At 40.6% G+C, this 22,480-nt stretch overlaps 2 protein-coding genes across 7 annotated transcripts in view; one reads left to right on the forward strand and one right to left on the reverse strand.

The window, feature by feature from the left end:
- LOC146677808 (zinc finger protein ubi-d4-like) lies at nucleotides 1-11,551 on the reverse strand. Of its 3 annotated transcripts, none has more exons than XM_085426635.1 (12): nucleotides 11,384-11,551; nucleotides 9,875-9,978; nucleotides 8,137-8,297; nucleotides 7,719-7,826; nucleotides 7,377-7,567; nucleotides 7,175-7,267; nucleotides 6,275-6,359; nucleotides 5,648-5,782; nucleotides 4,880-5,011; nucleotides 4,539-4,651; nucleotides 1,745-1,826; nucleotides 1-1,571 (listed from the first exon to the last, which is right to left on the reverse strand). In XM_085426635.1, the coding sequence occupies exons 2-12, from the start codon at nucleotides 9,904-9,906 to the stop codon at nucleotides 1,486-1,488; spliced, it is 1,218 nt and encodes a 405-aa protein (XP_085282761.1). In that variant the 5' UTR covers nucleotides 9,907-9,978; nucleotides 11,384-11,551; the 3' UTR covers nucleotides 1-1,485. The 3 variants fall into 3 exon arrangements, with proteins under 3 accessions (XP_085282761.1, XP_085282752.1, XP_085282771.1); XM_085426626.1 differs by having other exon boundaries at nucleotides 7,377-7,570; nucleotides 11,384-11,545; XM_085426645.1 differs by lacking the exon at nucleotides 5,648-5,782 and having other exon boundaries at nucleotides 7,377-7,570; nucleotides 11,384-11,549.
- LOC146677809 (high-affinity choline transporter 1-like) overlaps nucleotides 9,970-22,480 on the forward strand; it is a 23,667-nt gene continuing 11,156 nt past the window's right edge. For 2 of the 4 annotated variants that reach the window (XM_085426578.1, XM_085426596.1), the window contains exon 1: nucleotides 9,975-10,053. The gene's annotated coding sequence lies outside the window, so the exon portion shown is untranslated. Of the gene's footprint in view, nucleotides 10,054-22,480 lie in introns of all 4 variants that reach the window. The other 2 variants (XM_085426587.1, XM_085426613.1) reach the window with 2 other exon arrangements.

The following is a 22,480-nucleotide window of genomic DNA, read 5'->3' on the forward strand; positions in this document are numbered from 1 at the left end:
TTATTAAAGGTGATATTTTTCATTCAGGCTAAATTGGCTTCAATACCAAAGAAATGTAAAAATAAAAATAGTACAACAAAGTACATCATTATACAAATACTCATAATGGAGGTTTGACATATCAGAATAATCAAATAAATCCAAACATGTCACAGTCATAAAAAAAATAGAAAAAGGCAAATACAGTACAGAGAATGCATTAGGAGCTAGATATTGAAGTGTTTGCTATGCTGTAGAGTTTACAAAATTCTACTAGAAAACTCCCAATACCAATGGAATATCAGATAATACAAAATGAAAAAATAAAATAAAATACAAACAATACAATGTCAACAACAACAAAAAAAATAAAGAGTGTGACATGAGAGTGTGTGTGCGTTCATACGGGTGCAATTTGCATGCAAATCTGCCTCAGTGTGACAAATGATGAAAGCAGCTACAGTTTGTGAATGAGTGTGTGCCACTGAATCAACAGAAATGGAGTGTGAAAGGATGATGTCACTGCTAGATGAAGTTTACAAAGCAAGCAAAATAACAGCTGTGAGAACAGGATGCTACTTTATCCTAATTAGTTTCATGTTTCTGACGTCCCGGCAAAATCAGGTTTTCTGTCTGATGGAGAAAGATGAAAAAAAAAGGGGAAAAAGGGCTTTTGTTTGATGAGCTCAGCCTACAGCATATGGTCTTTATGTAGTGTTTGGTTGAAGTAATGGAGTGGAGGTGAAAGGTAGCAAATACAAAAACTTTTGTGCAGACTCAAATGAGCGAGTGATGAGCTGCTGTCGTGTGATGGCGGACCTTGGCACTGACCGGGTCCCTCTCTGGAAACTTCCTCAAAGGATAAATACTCTGATGGATCAGACAAAAGCACACATGCCACTACAAAAGCCAACTAGTAACCAGAACAATAACAATAATGATAATAATAACAATAAGAAGAAGAAGAACAAGAAGAATACTCAACCGTTTACTGTATGTTGTGACATTTTCCTTTTGCTCCTTTCGGGGAATAAAAACAGATCATTCAGCAGAAGAAGAACTGTGGTGGGTCGACACTGCACACTGTGTCTTTGAGTGTGAGGGGTGCAGGTTGTTAGCTGTGGTGCTAATCCGTTTTCTCCTAGGAGCTCCCATGGAGACAGCAGCTACTATGGTTACTGTATGCGCTGTGTCTCTGGTATCTGGTGTGTAACAGTCCAGGAGAAAGTGTGTGTCCATGCTGTTTGACGGCAGCCCTCGGGGACTCTGCAGGCAGGTTGGTAGTGACGGTTTGATCCCCGTGGTTGCTGATCTGAGGTCTGTTTTGGCTCTGTTCCCCCCTCCCCCTTTGGCCGCTGAAGATATGAAAGACTTCTAAAGCTGATCTGCAATCCGGCTCAGCTACATCAGGACCGAGCCTCGAGCTCCGGACTGAGAGGAGGTCTGACGTTTCAATTCGGGGTGGGATCCTGGTGCCTGAAGGGGGTGGAGTCCACCACTGTGTTGTCACTCAGGGGCGGAGCTCTGGTTTTGCTGGTATATGGAGGCTTTGTCCTTCAGCAGAGCCAGGCACAGGTGGCAGCTCCAGCTCCCTGGAAAACAGAAGCAAAGTGAGACAAGGCTCGAAGTGATGGAATCTCGGAGTAACTTGGCAGATACCAGAAGGCCACTAGCTGTTGTATTAGTCACATTTTTACAGCTCTCTCAGTTGTATCTAACAACTTCCTCTGAGTTTGCTACCCTCTGCTGTAAAGTGTCTGCTTACCCTCTGGTGGTTCAGTCATGGGTGGAGTTAGACAGTACATGTGGTAGCCTCGATCACAGTCATCACAGAACAGCAGCTGGTCCTACAAATACACAAAATTTCAATTTACTGATGAAATGCTCACCGCTCACGCTTTTCACTCCCCTAACCCTCGGCATTTAATAATTAGTTATTATTATTCATCTCTGGCTCTTCCACCGTGTGTCTTTTATCCCATGTTCCTCCCCTCACACCCAAATAGGCGATGGCTGCCCCTTCTGAGCCTGGTTCCGCAGGAGATTTCTTTCTATTAACCCTTTACAGCCGATCGGAGCGGGCACGCTCTGTTTTGCGTAACTATTTTTAAATCCCGGTAGCTCTGCAACCACTTAAGCTAGCACAATAATTTTTTTTGCATATGAAACTGGAGGAGTTGTACTTACATCTTATGCCATCAGCTTGTCCTAGGTCACAGTTTCCTTCCACATATAGCTTTGCAAAAACTGCATAAAAATCACTTGCAGCAACAAAAACATGATATTCCAGAAACACGCTTCGCCGATCCATCAGCTGTTTGTAACACTTCCTACGTCCATCAGCGCGAACTATCACATGACCGCATGACCTGCCCGAAACCGGAAGTGACGTCATTTTGCGGAAATGTAGTTTTTTACGATCGGGCCCTTATGAGCTTGTGTTTTACTTGTTATGTGTTTTAAAAAGTTATGTTTGAGTTTATGACTTTCTGTGTCGTTTCTGGGATGCTTAGGACTCATATTGCACTGCTGGAAATAGTTTATTTTGATGCATATGCTGTTATTTTGCAAATTTGCACTATAATATTTATTTTCGTTTTTCCTGCAGTATATAAAAATTGGTGTATTTCAAAAATAAAACTATGAAGACACTCAAAATAAATTTCCTGTGGTGGGAAACTAGTTTGTGTAACTTTTTTGTATTTACAGTTTTGAGGGATAAGCCTCTTAAATTTCTCTAACTAGAAATATATGTTAAAAAAACAAAAACGATTTTCAATTTTTTTGTAGTTTATTGCACTTTTTTGCAATTTATGTAATTACTATGCACCTAATGCAGACATATTATTAAAGTTTGGGCTATAATGGTTGTATTGATGTATAGCAACTTGAAATGCTCCCAAAAATGGCTCCACAGCATGTAAAAATATAATATAAGCTCTGGCGAACTTGGTTCTATGGTAGGTCTTAAAGGGTTAAAAGGAAGTTTCTCCTACCTACTATCACCAAAGTGCTTGCTCATAGGGGGCTGTCTGATTGTTGGGGTATTTCCTATAGTACTGATGGTCTTTACCTTACATTGTAAGGAAGAGACACTGTATGAAAACTGAATTGAAGTAAGGAGGAGCAAAAGGACAGTTACTCTCAGAAACAGTCTCAATTTCTGTTTGTCAAAATAAGCTAAAAATTAATTAATTAATTAATTAATTAATTAATTAATTAACAGACTTAAAAAATACTGGTGACCACCAGTGCTACCACTCAGAGGGTTAGGGTACCCCTTCCTAGTAGATAAACCTATGGTATCAATTTTAAAATCCTGCATTACATTGTTCTTGCTTTCACATTAACAAGATTTTCAGGAAACTTGACCTCACCAGGATTTCAACTGATCCGAGATTTTTAATAGCCAGCCCTAAGGTATCAGTTCGAAGCTCGTACATCACCTTGTTGAGTTATCGCATTCACAAGAAGAATATCCGATATCATTTTTATATGATTTTCTCTTTAATTGAACTATGAAATTCCCCACTCGTAGGACTAATAAAGGTATCTTATCTTATCCAATTTTTTAAAATCTGATATCCAAAGATACTGTTTATTTGGCCCAGTATGTTATGCTGGTGTCAAGACAGCAGTTCATCAATAAAGAAAATAAAGTTAATCACACCTACATGAGCCACTATAACAACTAATATGCCTTTGTTGTCCCTCTCAAACTCATTAAACACACTAAAAACAGAGTCGGGGGGGACTGCAAGTCAACAAGCTGAAACTGAGAAGTGATGTTGCACTGTGTCTGTCCTACAGCTGTGACGCACAGAGTGGATGTTTGCTCATTAAAACAAAACGATTTTTAAAAATAGAAAGTTTAAGTCAAATAATATACCTTTACAATTTTCTACCATATTCTTAGTAAATCTTGCAGTGCATAGTAAATAAATATCTTTTTACAATTCTGGTAAAAGCAGCCAAAAAGGCAGTCAAGAGATGCTGGCTCCTTCCCGTGCCTCCCACTATATCAGAGTAGAAAGACATTGTGAATGAGATTTATGTAATGGAAGCTATTATGTTTTCAATAAGTCTTAAAAAAAAAAAAAAAAAAAAAAAGAGCATTTTTGTCAAATTATGGAGCAAGTGGGTCAGTTTTATTAAGCCTCTGCACCCAGACTTTGTTGAAATTTCTCCTGTTTAGAAACTTAGAGTGCCTGTGAGTGCCTTATCCCCCTTTAAACCCTGTGACGGATGTTTTTCCTTTGCTCCCCACTTGTTCTTTGTTCTCAAAACGTAAAAAGATAAAAGTGGTTTATATTTGGACATCCTGTTATTGACACACTATGTTGTACTCCACTTCTTGAAAATAAAGAATTTCAAAAAAAATAGACAGTCTTATGTGGATATGGTCAAAAAGAGAAGAAAGGGGTCACAGGCAGTTTTTTTAAACTTGTAACCACTACAGATTAAGGTTTTGGGGAACATTAAAAAAATTAAAAAATAAATAAAAATAAATAAATAAATAAAATAAAATAAATAAAAAAAAATTTTTTTAAAAAGCTCACATCATTCTCGGAGGTGCCACAAACATTGCAGCATTTGCACTCGATGCACTGCCAGCGATAGGTCTTCACCGCAGCCATCATCACTGGTGTGAACTGCAGGCACGTTGGGTGGCCTACGCAAAGGAGACAAAAAACCCCAAAAACACACACACAAAACAGGTGAACAACAATGAAAACTGTGAGGAAGTAGTGTGGAAAGACCTGCAGGCATCATGATACAGAACATTTTAAGGTTTAAATGGTTGTCTCAAGAAAGACCAATTACACCAAACAGCAGATAAATATCTGCTTTTAACTATATGTGTGATAACCAAGCCTAAAGGGACACAATGCGTTCATACCTGAGCGACCGCAGTCTGAACAGGATACCAACTCTTCTGATTGGCCGGTCTTCTGGTTTAGGGTGGAATCTCCCAGACAGAAGTCACAGTAATCGTTGGGCAGTGCCAGCCCATTGGGACCCTTCTTAGTAGCTGTGCAGGAAATAAGTGAAGAAACTATAAGAATCTGAACGTATGAAGGAAAGAGAACACTGCGCTCTTCTCCCAGGTAAGCAGATCAGCATATACAGCTTAAAAATGAAAGTTCCACATTTTCCAAGTACAAACCTGTTTGTAGCAGGCCTTCCAAAAATAACATTCATAATGATGATGCATTGAATTATGATTGAAACTTAAGTATGAGTGACAACTCACAAAACGCACTTCTTTTTATGTATATGATAACACGATTTCGCGTGCACAAAGGAATTTTTTTTTTTTTTTTAAAAGCAAGACCATGGATATGTTTGGGGGTTTAAAAACAGCAGACAAAGGAAAAAATAAATATGGATGATATGCTTTTAAAAAAAAAAAAAAGGGGGGGGGGGGGGGGGGGGGAGCCAAAAGTCCCAACTGTGCAAGCATGTTTCAATCAGGAATGCCTCCAAATTTGGGATCTGAAATAATGAAAATCAAAAAATGAAAAGAGCAAGAAAAATTAAAAAAAAAAAAAGAATGAGAGAGAGACTTCCCTTGAACAAACACACACATGCTACACAGCATGCAACCAAACCTCCCTCCCCTCTTTCTCTCCATCTCTCTCTCTCTCAGCACTAGAGAGTGACTCACTCTTCTGCTCCTCAGGCTGGCGAGGAGTGGGTGGTGCCTCGATCTCCTCGCGGTCCTCGCCCTCCTCCTCTGCCAGGTGAGAGTGTGTATAGTGGTAGCTCAGGCCAGGACGGTTCTTGTAGCGCTTCCCACAAACTGACACACACACACACGTTCATACAAAAGTGTTATAGTTGTGGCAGCGAATTTTAACTACCGTCCAAAAAGGCCCAAGTTGGAAACAAGGTGGGCGTGCACCTTTCACCACCTCAAAACCAAGTAAAAGAAAAAACATTAAAAAAAACTAACTTCATTTCATATGATTAATTGTTGACGGACACGCTAGTAGCAGACTCATACAGCGAAGGAGAGCATTTGCACAGTGAGCTGGGGCCAACAGGAAGTTACAGAGCACACGAAGCAGCATCTCAGGGATAAGAGAGAGAAAAGAAAAAAAAGACAACGCATCCAGGCGAGCAACTTTTTCAACTTCTGCGTCGTCAAACTTTAGTTCCAGGTGGGATCTTTCAGATGACTCCATGCATGGCACAAGGCTCATCTTTGTCTTTTAAGAGGGGAAAAGCAAAAGCCTCTCTTGCTGACATGCATGGCGCACACAAACACGTTACACAGAAAACTAATACTCACTGTCGCAGGCGTAAGGTTTATCCCTTTCCTCCAGCGCTGCAGCTGCAGCCTCCGTTTTCTTCTTGCCATTCTTGTCACTGCGGCCCTGAACAACAAATTGCACAGTTGAGACCAACAAACAGACCAACTTAAACAACACAACTTACTTTGCATACATCACCTTTAACAGTTTTGAAAAACAATGAGAAGTAAGTGCATTTCTGACAATTGGTACAGATCAAAATGTTTTGGGAAATGAAAATGAATTGAACATTTTGTGAAATTGGTTCACTGGAGAAATCAAAATTACAAAAATAAACTCTGACACAGGAGAACCAGCTGAACAAGAAAAGCCCCTTTCAGATAAATATGCCTTTCGATAAGAGTGTCAGCTTCATGTATCAAAAGCACAATGGCCAACCGTATCTGTGTCTGAATGACAGAACAGTGTCAGTCAATCAGACTAAAGAAGCCAGTGATGTTTCATATTGTATCTCTGAAGAGATCAAACAATATCCATGGAAAAGAAGTGCGTTTAAGAAAAACGTTAGATTGAGAACTATAAGCATTGCAACTTAAGTAGTAACTGTAAGCACTGTTGTTGTAAGTTGTTTTAATTCAGTTATCTATCAACTATCACTGTTTTAATTATGTAAGACAAATGATGAGCTGATTAATCAAATTAACTGTATTATTAAAAATGACAACATTGAAAACACATTACGCTGACTGCAAATAAGACAAAGGATGACTTGAATTATCAGCAGCTCATCTGGTCACGTTTTTCTTTTTGTTATTGTAAAGATTTCTTTATTTCCTGTCAGAAAGATGTAACATCAAATGTCGGCCAAGTTAATATTTTAAACATATCAGTTTAGACTCACAGTTGGCAATCCATCAGTGAAGAAGCAGAACACTAACCTTGGACTTGCTCTTCCCTCGCCTCTTGGGGGTCTCATCCTCAAAGTCTTCGTCATCCAGATCATCCAGGTAGTCATCATGGTCCAGCACTCTCTACCATAAAAATAACAGTCTAATTGCTTCTGCTTGTTAAAAAAAAAAAAAAATCATTTGTGCCATTTTTGACAAAAAGCATCAGCATCGAGTCAGCTTTGGGTCTGACCTTACGGATGCGCCCAGAGGATGTGGTGGTCGTTGATGTCACAGGAGGCTCCACGGTAGCCGGATCATCCTCAGGGCCTCGAACATCTGCCACACCGCTCCTCCTGTCAAGGGGCTCTCCTTTCAGCAGGGCCTCCAAACTGCTGCCATCCACTGCTCCCAAGGCATCGCGCTTCAGACCCAGCTCCAAGTCTGCTACACAAACAAAGCAGAACAAAAATGCATACAACCACTACAAGTGTAACAGATAAACCAGTGTATAGAAGAAAGAAAAAAAAAAGAAAATAATTAAACTTATGGAATGTTTATTTAAATGGAAAAGTTGTTTCATCAGAGGTGGTACCTGGTTTGATTGGGGGAAAGGCCAGACGGGGATCCTCAGGGGGATGAGAACGCCGTTTCTTTCTCCAGCGACGGGCTGGGTAGGTGTAGAGCTGCCCTGGAGCTACGCCTGATGTGACAGAGAAACACCAAAAGCTGAAGTATATTTTAGTGAGATGACATGCTACACCCTGTATATCAGTTACAGAGATCATCTAAGGAGCTTGGAAAGAAAAGTGACTGGACTTCATCAACCTCTAATCCAAGAAGCTTCTTCAGTTCTTTGGTTCTTCAGAAGCTTCTCGGATAAGAGGTGAAATGTCTTCAAGAAACGTAAGGTCGTCCAGTCGCTTTGCTTTCCAAGCTCCTTGGATTACTATGACCTAGATGACTGAGAACCTACAAATACTTAAAGAAATCATCCAACACTACTTCGATACCTGCACTTCGGTGTCTCTTCTCCATCCAGATGTAACAGTTTGACTGGGCTACACCAGTCTGAGAGTCCAGGAAAGGCATAAGGATGCTGCGCTCGGCACACAGACGAGCATTATAATTATGACACTGCTCCATGGCATCTCTGTAATACTGCTCTCCAAGCCTGAAAAGTGGAAGTTGGACACTAACAGGTCAAATAACACAAATCAGAACAGACTATTAATAATCAACACTGAAGAGATAAGTAAAAATGTATCAGCAGCACCAGCAGTCCTTAAAATGTCTATGTTTAACTGTCTCATTACATTTGTTGTCACAAATGCTTTCGTGGTTTCCCTCCTTGGCTTGCTTTAGCTCAGATATCCCTGCACAGTCAATGGGTGTATCTCTAGCTAAAACTATCCAGAGCTCAGAGCCAGGCACAAGCTAGCAGCCTCAGTATGAGCAAAAGATCAATGCAGTTATGTGAAAAATTATGCAAGCAAGTGAAAAAGATATAAGAGTTATCTGGTTACGTTATTAACATACTGCAAACAACACACAGCAGAGCATTTTATTTTCAGTAATTTAAGTGAGAGAAAATCCTCTAATTAACTTCAACCTGGGGGACATTTTCAAGTTTAATCATCTCTTTATTATGAAAATAATTTGCATTGAAAAAGGTTCAGTTTGATTAATATATCCTGAGTTATAGTTCTTAGAAAAAAAAGGAAATGGTATTGGCAGGTCGCAGTTAAGGGAAAAATCAGCCAAGAAAATTGCAATCAGTGCTTCTCTAGTACTAAACCTTTTTTTCAGCTGCTATTTTTGTTACTTATCTGCCAAGCAAATTTTAGCTGGGTTTAACAGCATGACTATGCTCTGTAAAGAGTCGAGATAAAGTGAATTAAGACACATAAAAGCTTATTTTCACTTTAAAACAGTCTTTTTTGAATGACATGCAGCTGATACATGACTGTGCTATCACACAAACCGGCCTTGCTTGAGCTGCACAACAAAGGAGCTGTGAAATTACTGCAAACGGCACTACCGAACAACCTACTGCGACTTTGCTCGCATATTTCACCACAAACGTCTCTTCTACTGCTTTGCAATTACATCAAAATTTAACTATTTTAACAGTAGTCAATGTCGATGTATCTAAAATGAATAATTAAGGGTTACTGCTCTCCTCATAAATCCACTATTAATTATGTTGAATCACAACAGTAAAACGATGATATTTTCTGTCTGGGGTCAATGTATTTAATTATTTACTTACGGGCGACACCAAACCAAGCCTAGTTTCATTTGAGCACTCAGCATTATCAGTAACGGTGGAGGGTGTCAGAACAAAAGGTTGATTGTTAGCGACTCTCGTCACAACAAAGCGCCCGCCAACCTGACAGGTTAAAGGAAAATTAACCCTCTTTCATCTGCGTGCGACTGGCTACAAACAGTTTAAAGCTTTTACACGTAAAACCACTTTAAGTACAATTAAGACTTGCTGAATTAGGCTTAAACTGAGGCTGAAATGCAGCTCCATAGCAGGGTTGATTCCCTTATGTTTCCCCAAAGCTAACAAGCTAACAGTAGCACGGAGGATAACGTTATCCTCTTGGGACAATTATCGTATTCAATACTGAAGATGCGATGTGCAGTTTTTCTGCGCCCTGCCTTTGAAACGATGAATAATTAACTAAAAAAGCGCCTCTGTGCGGCTGCTAGTTTAACTCTCACAATAAATAAAGGTAAACTTACACTTTAACAACACTGTCGACGGCCGCCGCCATATTTGCTTATTGCGGTTGTGTGATGTGCCACTGCGCCTGCGCGCAGATTCTGGAAACCGTTATTGCCTCCACCTGGTGAAAAACACGAAATGCGCATTTTACAACAAACTTCTCCGCACTTCGATTCCGCTACACAACCATATTCGGGTAAGAGGAGTCATTTGTACTTAAGGTGACTTATAGACGAAAGAATATGAAACATGAGCAAAAATCTGATGCATAAAATACTAATAAGTTTAGAAAATGTGCCATGTGTTGAAATTGTGTGTCTAGGGTTGCCAACTCCCTGAAAAATAAATAAGGGACACCTCGTGGCCAGGGCCGGGCGGCCCAGTTGTCTTCACCCTTCCCAGTGTGGTGAATTTTCTAGCTCTTTTTTTGTGTGTGAAATTATTTTTTTAACCATTTGACTTGAATTTGATTTAAGTAGATGTGTATTCTTTGTGATATGAACACATGTGAAACAAATGATCATTTAGCCATTTATTTTTTAGCTCAAAATGACAACATTGACACAATAAAACAGGTCTCCTTCTTAAACAGAAGCCTGTCATGCTTAACTTTTGAGAATATAAGTAAATCTTTCTTTAAAAGAACTCTGTCCTGCTTAACTTAAAATAATAGAAAACAATAGAAAGAAAAACATTCTTGTAACAGTGCACATTTAGTGCATTTAGTACAATTGGCTTAATGCTAATCAGCTGCTCCTGTTTGTAAACCCGCTTGTTCCCATGATTACGCATCTTAACTCATCATCATTTTTCATCTATGTATTACTTTTATGTATTAGTCATCAATTTGTTGTAATCATCTATCCTTACAGTTGTTTATTACACAAAATAAGTTATATTATCACACTTCTGGCCACATAGCGCTGATATTCACTGCACATGCCCATATTAACTTTTTCCAGCCAGGTGTTTTCCTTTTCCCATTTTTCCCTTTCTCTGAACAAACATTGCTGCTCTAACGCTGGGCTTACACTGTGCGGTTTTAGGCCCATTTTGAGCCGATTTTTGAGTGATCGGACCGATTTTGGCCTTCATCGTGCGTCGTGTAGTATACGTGGGGTAACGAGAAGTGATTAACACCTCACGACCAGCTCCCGATCATCAATCGCTCGTGAGGGTCTCACCACAGCCGCTCACACTGCTCGCGCGCAAACACGTAAACGTTGGTGTAAAAGACGGAGCAGCACGGCTGTGCAGCGTGTGATCTGGACACAAGCGATGGAGGCACACAACCGTGAAAATAGTTGGATTTACATTGCTGCTCAATCACAGCTGCCCGATCAATGTTTTTCATTAGCAATTTAGCAAAGTTGATGGTGGTGGTGTGTCTGTGTGAGTGAAAGACGGAGAGAGAGAGCGCGACAGATTTTCTGTTATAACCTTCATTTTATGGAGGCACAGTGTGCGCACTCAGGTCGCATCAGAGCATCGGGCCGTATAGTGTGAGACCCTGCATCGTGACCTACCAACTTCTAACCCCTGCGAGTCAATCGTGCAGTTTGAGCAGGAGCTGAATAACGTGACTGAAAAAATCGCACAGTGTTTGCCCAGCTTTAGGTGTACTGTCGTCCGAGACTTGCACCGCAGTGTCGGCGTTTGTTTCCCTGTTGGCCATGCTTCTTGTTGTGGTCATCTGTTGTCTTCCGGTATTTTCTCCGTAAGCGACCTTTCCTTGACCAATGAGATGAGCGGTAATCTGAATTGTCATACTCGTAAGTGTGCTGTCAGCTCATTGGTCACAAAGCAGGAGAGGGGCTGGGAATTATGTTTTCAAACAAACCGTTAATTCCATTAAAAGTTATAGACTACTTTTGATTCTCACTGTATTACGGGACAAAGTGCGTCCCTTATTAGCTCAATACGGGACGTGTACTTTTGTTTCGAAATACGGGACGATTCCGTATTTTAAGGGACGGTTGGCAACCCTATGTGTGTCTCTCGACGTTTGTTTGGTTTGGGGGGGGGTTTGGTTTTAGTTTTGTTTTTTTGTTTTTTTACTACAACCAAAGTTCAAATTTGTCAACAGAACAAGCATTTATATTTACTGTGAGACAGGGTTGTCTACATCATTTATTTTCAAAAGCTTCTATGCCAAAGGGCAAGCCAACATAACAATGCACACCTGAGTTAATGTGTGCTCAAAATAACTCTTGCATCATAAAATCACTGGTCATTTTAATGGCATTTTTCGACATTTGTAGCATCTGATTATAGCCCGCCCCCTGCCCCCCTATATTTTTTTCTTTTTCTAAGAGAGTCCATGGACTGTTTGATAAGGCCCTAGACCGTTTGTTGCAACAAACGGTTGTGGAAAATTTAACAATAACCTGCAACACATCCAGCGAGCTTGATTTGAAGTGGGTTTAATAAACACATCGCAATGTGTAGAGAGCACCCCAGTGAAACACTAGGACCATCTCTGAATTGTGGCCACCGCCCTTACATCTTATATACAGGGACACAGACAAAGAACATTCCACAAACTCTTACACGTTGATAAGCAGAAGGAATCCCACTATCTGTTTAACGTCTCCCATTACAATGGCCTCACTGTGTTAACTGTTACGGATTCAAATATTGGGGATGGATACAAGAGGAAAAACCACAATAACAACACTGGTCCGGCTGGGTTGAGTCAAATGATGATTTTAATGATCACACGCGTGGGAGATGGACACCGTACCCAGACAGCATCAGATCTCAAAATGGTGGAGCATTGATCAAACTCTTATAGCCTCTAATGGCCCCCACCTTATCATAAAAGCCTAAACATTCACATGCTTTCTCTCACACAGCGCCTGAGCTACGACCTTGGCTCCCTGTTTATCTGCTCCTGCTGAGATGGGGCAGAAAACTCCAGTATGTTCTATTCTCTTCTAATCAGACAAATAAGGCGATGACTTTCTGCGAACAGTATTTCTTATAACTCAGCAGTATAATGCATCATAAAACAATATCATTCATTCACAATAAATCAGCAGTCTAATGTAATGCAAATCAGTTTAACAAATGCAATAGTTACCACCTTCTTCTAATTCAGGAGAATAATGCAAACTAAAACTACATAATAATTCACAAACTTTAATTAGGGGTCTAACATGGCATAAAATAATATTATAATCCCACACTCCCCCTGATGAGCTCTTTAGAATAAAGAGCTCACCTACACCCTGTAATCCAGTGTGGCCGGGTTCATTTCTTCTCACTCCTGAGGCCCTTTGTCCCCCTGTTGGGCGAATCATATTTGAGATGACCTCTGTGTTTGCGCAGTTCAGATGAAAGGAAAAACTATTATTACAACAATAGCAGGTACAGATGACACTCCCCAGTCCTCCCACAGTATTATTTTGGTGCTACCTTATACCCTTCAGACATACTCAGACTAGAACCTCTGTCCAAGGAGCTTTTAGCCTTTATTTTATTGCTGCAGCTACCAGTGCCTTCCAGTTGGGTGATCCTCTGCTCTTCTTTCTTCAACCTCAGGGGTTAGACAACCCTTCAGTCGTTGCACAGATCAGGGGATTATTCTGCCCCGATTTCAAACAACAATCTGTGTGTCCTCGGGTCCTCTGTGTCCTGTGTATCCCCCAGAAAAAGGAACAGGAACGTGTCCCCCTTTGCCCAAGAGCCTCTCGAACCTCGTTGGTCTGGTGTTCCTGGATTTCCGCCAACCCCTTCATGGTTATTGCTGTGTTTATGGGATCCATCCTTTTGAGGTGACTAATCGGAGCCCAAACGCCATGACACTTGGACCCAGTTGGTGTCTCGGCAGTCACCGTGTCTGTCTCTGCTGCGAAGGATCCCCGTATATCTGTGACCTCGTCTGGTGTCTGTTCCTTTCTCTGTAAGAGACAGAAAACCAAAACACCTCTCTTCCTAGCTCTAATAATCTAATGTTGTTATCTACTGATCTTCTGGTGATTCAGAATTGGTTTAAAATATTCAGAATGTCCCAGGGACTTATTCTAATCATATCCTATGTGTGTGTAAGTGTGTTTGCATTTAGCCCTCTGCACTCAAGGCATTTCCTACACTTTATCAGTCCGGACCATCACGCCGAACGAAGCTTATGACCTTCAAAAGACCGAGTGCCAACTCATTATAAGCACATTTGCAAGGTGTGTCTGAAAATTATTAAAACCACTAATATTAACAAAAGACATCAAAAACAAATTAGCCATTTTTAATCCTAACATTTGCCCCCCAAAAATCATGTTTGCTTCCGCCTACTGTCCCACGGTTTCCTCTCCAGTGTGGTACTCAGCTTCTCATGAACACAGGCATTTTATCTTCTAAACGCTATTCAGTTCATTTCAATAATTAATGCTTAAACATGGAAATAATGATTTATGCTTCTCACTGATTCTCTAAAAAAGTCCGGAAACCTTTTGGGACATTACTAGCCTATGTTTTACCATACCTAAGTTATTAAAAACACAAATGAAGTCATAAAAATGTTCATATAATCCTTGTTTGATGTTAAAACTCAACTTCCCCCCCTTTTTTGACACATTCCCATGTGTCAAATCAACGGAGCTAGAAAATTAAAAGAAAAGGTTAGTGACCTCATATCTTAGAAAGTATGAGACCTTCTCCTATCCAGTGTCATTGCTCCAGTCCTGTCATCCTGTGCCAGGGAATGAAATCAATTTAATTGTCATGTTAGATCTGTTCAACTCCTGGCTCCGCCCAGAGCCTGCGTCCGCAGAATTGCCAAGAAACAAAACCTGTATTAATATGAACTTCACTTGAATATGAACTTGTTGACACAGCAAAGGAACATGCTCTCCTTCTCGAGGACAGGCACTGACTCCCACCTATCTCCTGGAGCCAACTGTCCCTTATGGAGACACAACATTGCAGCTACAAGGTTTTGCAGATTGTTAAGTTGATCTGTGTGTAATGCTCTGAATCAAGTATGAAATATTAAATGAATGTTGTTTAATCAACTGCCACTACTTAAAAGTTAGCAAAAGACATAACTGAATAAAAGATCACAAAGAATAGCATGATATCAGTGTTATGTAAGCGCGTGCGGCCTTCCATGCCCAAAGTCACTCCAGTCCATAGATCAGCCAAACATCGCGTTGACCGTAGCCTTTAACCCTTATTAACTTGAGCACAACTCTATAATGAGCAACAAACTGAAATATGTATAAAAATGATCATGGTTACACCTGCAATGAAAGATCATATGATTATCCAGACACCTGTAAATAGAAGATTAACCTGAGGTTATAACAATCACCGTAATACAAATGTTAATGTAATGTCAAAAGCTTCAATAAATGATCAATGCAATGCTTGTTATATGATTCTGATGTAACAATAATGCTGATGCTAAAATAACAGTAAAACACCCCCTTTTTATCCCGTTTATAAACTTGACACATAAACGTTTATCCATGCCTCTTTTACTTTTGTTTTCCCCTCACTGACCATAGCAGGGGAATCTATGTTTTGATTCAGCCATGAATGCAGCTCACCTGATTCATCACTGAGCCCCACCGTCACTGGCGTCTGACAGGGTGGCGCTGCATATTCTTCCTTTAATGTCACTATTTTCAATCTGTTAATTAGAGTGCTTAAACATGAAGTAGACTACATCCACAACAAGTCAATACAGCTGTAAATGTGGCCAATTATCAATCTATTACCAATCAATAACAAAAAATAGCTTTTATTTTATGCATGCTTTTAGTCAACCACTCACCCAGAGGATCTCCAATCCCAGAAAATTCCTTCTCCTCATTTAATGAGTCTGTCCTCCTTCCATGCCCTGGTAACTGGTCCATCCAGAGCCATATCATCTCGAAATATACATACAACAAGCCAAACCACACGTTGGTCACACCAACCCTTTTCCGCCCTGAAGATGTCCAACATGGCGTCGGACATCTTAGTCTGAACTGTCAAAGGTGACTTTAACGCTGACTGTTCCGACAATCCATTTTATAACATTTCCTGGTCAGATTTGACAATCTCTGCACCAGGGTTTTAATAGTTTTGCAATTTTCATTAGTTTGTATTTTTATTCAGCTTCGACTTCAGATTTTCAATTTTATATCAGTTGTAATTAGTTTTTACCAATTGTTTGCTAGTTTAGTCTAGTTTTTATTTTCTGAAAATCCTTAGTTTCAGTTATAGTTTTAGTTGTTGACAAATTTAAGTTAACGGGTCCAACCGAAGAAAGTCCAACTTTTTTGTGATCAATTAACCAGTATCAGCCTCTAACTGTATCTGGCCTAATCCCTAAAGTCCCTAACTCAATTTAACAGTGTCCAAAAAAGCGCAGATACCGTTCCAAATGGTAAAGTGGTGCAACCACTAGTTATTCTGGAGTGCCCCAAGCTCCACAGTGACCAACTGACTATCCCTCAAAGAGGACAAGGCCTAGACGTCCCCGACCTTGGCAAGCGTTACCTCTGAGCACTGCGCTTCTTAGCAGCCTCTAACTGCCGTCCTATAATAATTTATAACACTTTGAAACAGCAGTCAACTCCTCGAAACAAGAGTATGACTGAGGCAGGTGCAACTTAGTGTTCAATGGAGCCTCTAACTCACAAAATGACCAATTCCCTACCAAACTACTTGAGCCTCTAACTGCATTAAACACTTAGCAGCCTCTAACTGCATTAAACTCATGAGATTTTTTCATCAAAATCAAAACAGGCCTTCTCCAGTAACTTCAGTGAGTAGACTTTAATTTAATCATGTCCAATTTGGCACACTTTGGAAATAGATTCAACAGGTAGTGCCTTACCTTTGTATAAGCCGGCTTATGCCCACTCACGTCAGACCACTGGCTCGTGCCTGTCCGTTCGACAACCTCGGACCGTCCAAACCTCCAACTTCCACCCCAATACCACAGGACGTGCCCCCAAACTGTTACGGATTCAAATATTGGGGATGGATACAAGAGGAAAAACCACAATAACAACACTGGTCCGGCCGGGTTGAGTCAAACGATGATTTTAATGATCACACGCGTGGGAGATGGACACCGTACGCAGACAGCATCAGATCTCAAAATGGTGGAGCATTGATCAAACTCTTATAGCCTCTAGTGGCCCCCACCTTATCATAAAAGCCTAAACATTCACATGCTTTCTCTCACACAGCGCCTAAGCTACGACCTTGGCTCCCTGTTTATCTGCTCCTGCTGAGATGGGGCAGAAAACTCCAGTATGTTCTATTCTCTTCTAATCAGACAAATAAGGCGATGACTTTCTGCGAACAGTATTTCTTATAACTCAGCAGTATAATGCATCATAAAACAATATCATTCATTCACAATAAATCAGCAATCTAATGTAATGCAAATCAGTTTAACAAATGCAATAGTTACCACCTTCTTCTAATTCAGGAGAATAATGCAAACTAAAACTACATAATAATTCACAAACTTTAATTAGGGGTCTAACATGGCATAAAATAATATTATAATCCCACATAATGTTCCACATGCATGTAAACTAGTGACAGGAGTGCTCTTACTATAGTAAAGTGAGAAAGTGATATTACTATAACTAATGTGATATGATTAAATATGTGATTAATAGATGAGAAAAGAAATCTGCCACCACATTCCACCCTTTGTGATACCACAATTAAGAATTAAAAATAATTAAGTATCGCATAAAAACACATGGAAATTTCTTTTTTGTACATCAACACCATTGTGTACTCAAAGAATTCACAATGTGCATCTTCCCTATAGTCAGAAGGAAACAACAAATTCACATTTTATGGTCATCTTCTCTCCATCTAAGTCTCCACCCTTTGTTCGAAGGATGGAAGTTATATCATAAAAGAAAACACAATATGAGATGATATTGATCATCATTATCTGCAAAGAAAACTTCAACCTTAGTTACATCAAGCTGCTCTCTCATAAAAACCCATTGTTAAGATAAGGAAGTTTTTCAGTGTGTGATATATCTTCCCACTTTATAATTAAATCTCCCAATTTATTAACTGTTTCTGTAAAAGACCCTCATCCCCCATGTTATTAGGGATTGAGGCACACATGCCTCGCCAAACATCACACACAATCCTTTGTGCCATTTGCTTTGCCCTGTCCAGATGTTTGCCATCAAGGACAGTGAATATGTCTGAATCTGTAGGTACCACAAACATATACTAACACTGATGTTAGTGCTTCTCGAGTTTTAAAGTAAAACCCAAAAGTAGCCATGAATTTCCACACAGCCAACATATATCAAACACTTCTGAGCTACATTTTACAACAGAATTATAGCTCTTTCCTCTCTGTCTATGCAGTGTACTGTACTCTTTACTATTGTAGAGCCATCAGCCCGTTTAAAAGGTGTAAACCTTCTCAAGGGCATTTACAATTATCTTTACTGTTCCTACACCAGTGATTGGGGAAACCAAAACAACCACATTTAACTCTCTAAACCTCCTCGTTTAGGTGCTTCCAGCATGTTTGAGGTCTATCAAAATCCCTCAATGAAATGTGATGAACCAAAAATCCTATCTTTATGGTGTCAAATGTGTCAAAATTGAGTACACATGTCAAAAGAACTCACAACTGTTGTTACTATGTTTACTCAGACAATGAGGGCCTAATGCACTTACGCATCAGGAACTGACATGTGTTGCGAAATCAGTTTCACCCCGGTTCGTTTTATTCCTCGAAACTTCCAGAGACGGCACCGGAACTCAGTAGTTATTTCACAAAACCTTTATTCATCTTCATTTAAGCATGCACTTCTAGAAGGGAAGACGAGGCCGATGTCCCTCTGCAAAATCTTCACCCCTTTGTTAGTTACAGCCAGCTTTATAGAGGCGACCCTATCATAAAACCCCCATGGTGTGCTCCAAACTCTGTGTGTATGCACGAGCACATGAGTGCCTGTGTGTGCGCGTACCCGTATGCCTATGTGAGCGCACGTGATTGAATGTATGTGCGTACCTGTATGTATGTGTGAGTGCACGTGAGTGACTGTGGGTGCGTAACAGTTAAAGCACTGTGGGTGTGTGTCTCTATGTACGTGACTCCCTGCCGGTCATAAAAGTCCATCTCCCTTCCAGACCACAGTTATCCAGTTACAAATGTTGAGACCCCCACCCAGGTATCCTCTGGGGAATTTCCACTCAGCATTAACTCCTCTTTGTCTTACTTTCACAGTTCAACTGGGGGAGGGTCTCCTAAAATCTACTCCTAAGTTCATGACACAGTCAGGCCTTTATTTATATCCAGGGCAGTGTCACTGTCTCACAATTCTATATCCTATCTAACACATTCCTAAACTCTAAAATAAGCTAAACATTCCTACACATGCTAGATAATCAATCTACCTACCCTACAAAATGCGCACAAGTTGCTGTAAAACTTGCATGCTATAACTACTCCAATCACTTTTACTCATGCTCAGAACTCTAACAGAGTTTGTGATGTTCGGAGAGTCATGTAAATGCATGTCATTTATAAAATGATTATTAACGTCACACCAACGACCACCTTAACTTAAAAACACACTAAGCTTTCCAGGGAAACTGATTGGCTGTTTAAGCAGGTGTTATCTGCATTCATTCGCTGATCCCTCTTAGGTGCCACAGAGTCTCACTCTTCAGTCGCTGAGTTGGAGCTTGGCACTCCCTTGTTGGAGGAGGGTGCTCTTTTCACCCCTCACCCTCTCGTTCCAACGCAGCTTTATGGTTATTGCTGTGGTTCTGGAATCTTCTCATGATGACTAGTAGGGCCCCAAACCGCACGACCTTTGACCTCAACCACTGCCTGGGCTGTCAGCTCTGCTATGAATGGTCCCTGCTTCTTGCTGGGTCTCTGAAGACTTCTGATCAGCACCCAGTCTCAGTCAGGAGATTCCACCCTTGGGATGATTTCTTCCAGCAATACTCTGGCTGCTGCACCTGTATCTCTTTACTAGGAGGAAAAACTTCTAACCATTTGGAAAACATGTCAACCATCATCAAACCACATTTTCCTTTCAGTTCAGTGAAGTTTACTTATAGATCATCAAAGCCTTATCTGAACATGGACTTAACCCCCCTGTAGAGGTTTAATACCTGTACATGAACTGTTAATCCCACAAATCACAGTAAAAAGCCATGGACAACATCAGGGCTTCTCCTCCGGAGTAATTTCACTTCAGCCCTGTAACCCTGTGTTAAAGAATAAAATCAGCATTAATGTCATGTTAAGTGGGCTCTAACTCTTGGCTCTTCCTGGAGCCTGCATCCACACCACAGTTACCTAGAAACCAAAATCGGTGAGTAAATACAAACTTCACACTTACAAACAACTGTAGGGTCATAAGAGTAATAAGGCATCCAACACCACTTACAAAAGTGCGCCATATGCAGTTTATTTCCCCCAAATCATTAAAACACTACTGTTACCATAATTTGCCCAAATCATGGATCATCCCATGTGTTTAATTAAAACTACTATAACCAGTAACTTTTCTTAAGTAATGTCACTCACTTGTTTTCACACTTTGAGCTCAACACCTTAAAATGAATAAAGATATGATAATGAGCCCCACACTAAGATGTTCTGTAATCACTACACAACCTGCTTCATTTCACTCATGTCTGCCTCTGTGATGCCAGAACCCTTAGAGAGGAAAAAAAAAAAACCATTAGCCAGTGGTGTGTCCTCGCAGGTCGGGCCTGGATCAACAGATTCCAGAGGTGTTGCTGTAAATCATGTGGTCAACCTTCCTAGTCTGTGAAAGGAGTGATACTGATTTTAACACAGTATGTGTTTCACATTGAATACACATTTTCCCCCTGTAACATTTAACATTTGATTGATTGATAATACTTTATTTATCCCGAGGGAAATTGGGTTAAGGCTGCCAGCCGTGCCAGCGCCATCTTACCCTTCCAACCATACATGCATTACACAAAACATCACATGGGGAAGACAGGTCAGAGAGGTATAACAATGGAAAATGCACCACATGAGGAAAGATAAGGAGAAAAAAATAACTCTCGTGTGTGTGTGTGTGTGTGTGTGTGTGTGTGTTTAATGGCTGTGTGCGCAGTGGAGCTGCAGATTCAGCAGAGCATGTCCTTAAACCTGCCTTTCCTTCACATTTCTCTGTTTATGTGTGACATATTTAATATCATTTTCATCACTACTTATTAACACTTTCCCTCTCTTATTCTTCAATCCACATTTTAACACATCTCTTTCCATCACTCTTGGTTATATACACACACACTTCTCTTTACTGCATTCCTCAGTTTCTACACACTTTATACTGCATGTATTCTTTCCCATATTTCTGAAAGAGAAAAGAAAATCATGCAACCAAAACCTGGATTTGATCCTGCACTTACCACTGCAACAAGAATACCCACTTGAATATCCAAACTGAGTTTCTAGGAACCTGCACCCAATAATTGCAGCTGTAAGGAAGCGAGGATTTCCCCGTCGGTCCGATAGAAAAATCCTCCCAAATCAAAACAGCTCACCGTTGCAGATCCTTTGCAGTGCCTCTCTTGGTTCTTTTAAAAATTCCTGCATGTGTGATTCGGTGAAGCATACCCCCCGGTTCTCCCTTTTTGAAAACAACGGTGGGACTGAGGCAATTTTACCTCAGGATGGCCAGTCACCGCGTGCCCGTGATTCAGCAAAACTCACCGGAGGAATCCTGCCCGACAACGCCAAATTGTTGTGGAAAATTGAACAATAACCTGCAACACACCCAGCGAGCTTGATTTGAAGTGGGTTTGATAAACACATTGCAATGTGGAGAGAGCATCCCAGTGAAACACTAGGACCATCTCTGAATTGTGGCCACCGTCCTTACATCTTATATACAGAGACGCAGACAAAGAACATTCCACAAACTCACACGTTGGCCCCTCTCACGGGGGAGCTATACCTTCTCCCTCAGAGAGAATTATGACCTTGTTTTCTGCTTGGCCGTCACCTAAGGATTTACATCCCTGATACGCAGAAGGAGTCCCACTATCTGTTTAATGTCTCCCATTACAATGGCCTCACTGTGTTAACGTTCCACATGCATATAAACTAGTGACAGGAGTGCTCTTACTATAGTAAAGTGATATTACTATAACTAATGTGATATGATTAAATATGTGATTAATAGATGAGAAAATAAATCTGCCACCACACGGTCTAGGTGCATCTGGTTCAGATATAGCGCTTTCTCAATGAAAGAAGCCAAGTTTTTTCAAAGGTTATTAGGTGTGCCAATGGCAGTTTAGGGTCTGACCAGTTTTATTTGGTCTGAGGTCTGTTTACACCCTGAGTAAGGCTCAAGTTGTCTTCCTGAAAGCGCTGTAACTGAGTTCAAGGATGCAATTCCACGGTTATCTCCTTCGATGTCATGTGCCAGCACAATGCAGAGCACTGTTTACGAACCTGGATACAGTGGCTCCCCTGAAAAAAGCCTGAAATCTTTGCTTGACTCCCTGGTATAACTGTGCCTGGCAAACCTGCGCCTTAAAGCAGATAAAACGTAAGCTTGAGAGGAAATGGCATCTCATTAAGTTAGAGCTTCATTTAGCCTGGAAAAAGAGTTTGCTGCCCTTGCAAAAAG

This window comes from Rhamphochromis longiceps, linkage group LG2 (assembly GCF_057381845.1).
Source record: "Rhamphochromis longiceps isolate RC_006_pf linkage group LG2, R_longiceps_female_GT1.1, whole genome shotgun sequence".
NCBI classification, from domain to species: domain Eukaryota; kingdom Metazoa; phylum Chordata; class Actinopteri; order Cichliformes; family Cichlidae; genus Rhamphochromis; species Rhamphochromis longiceps.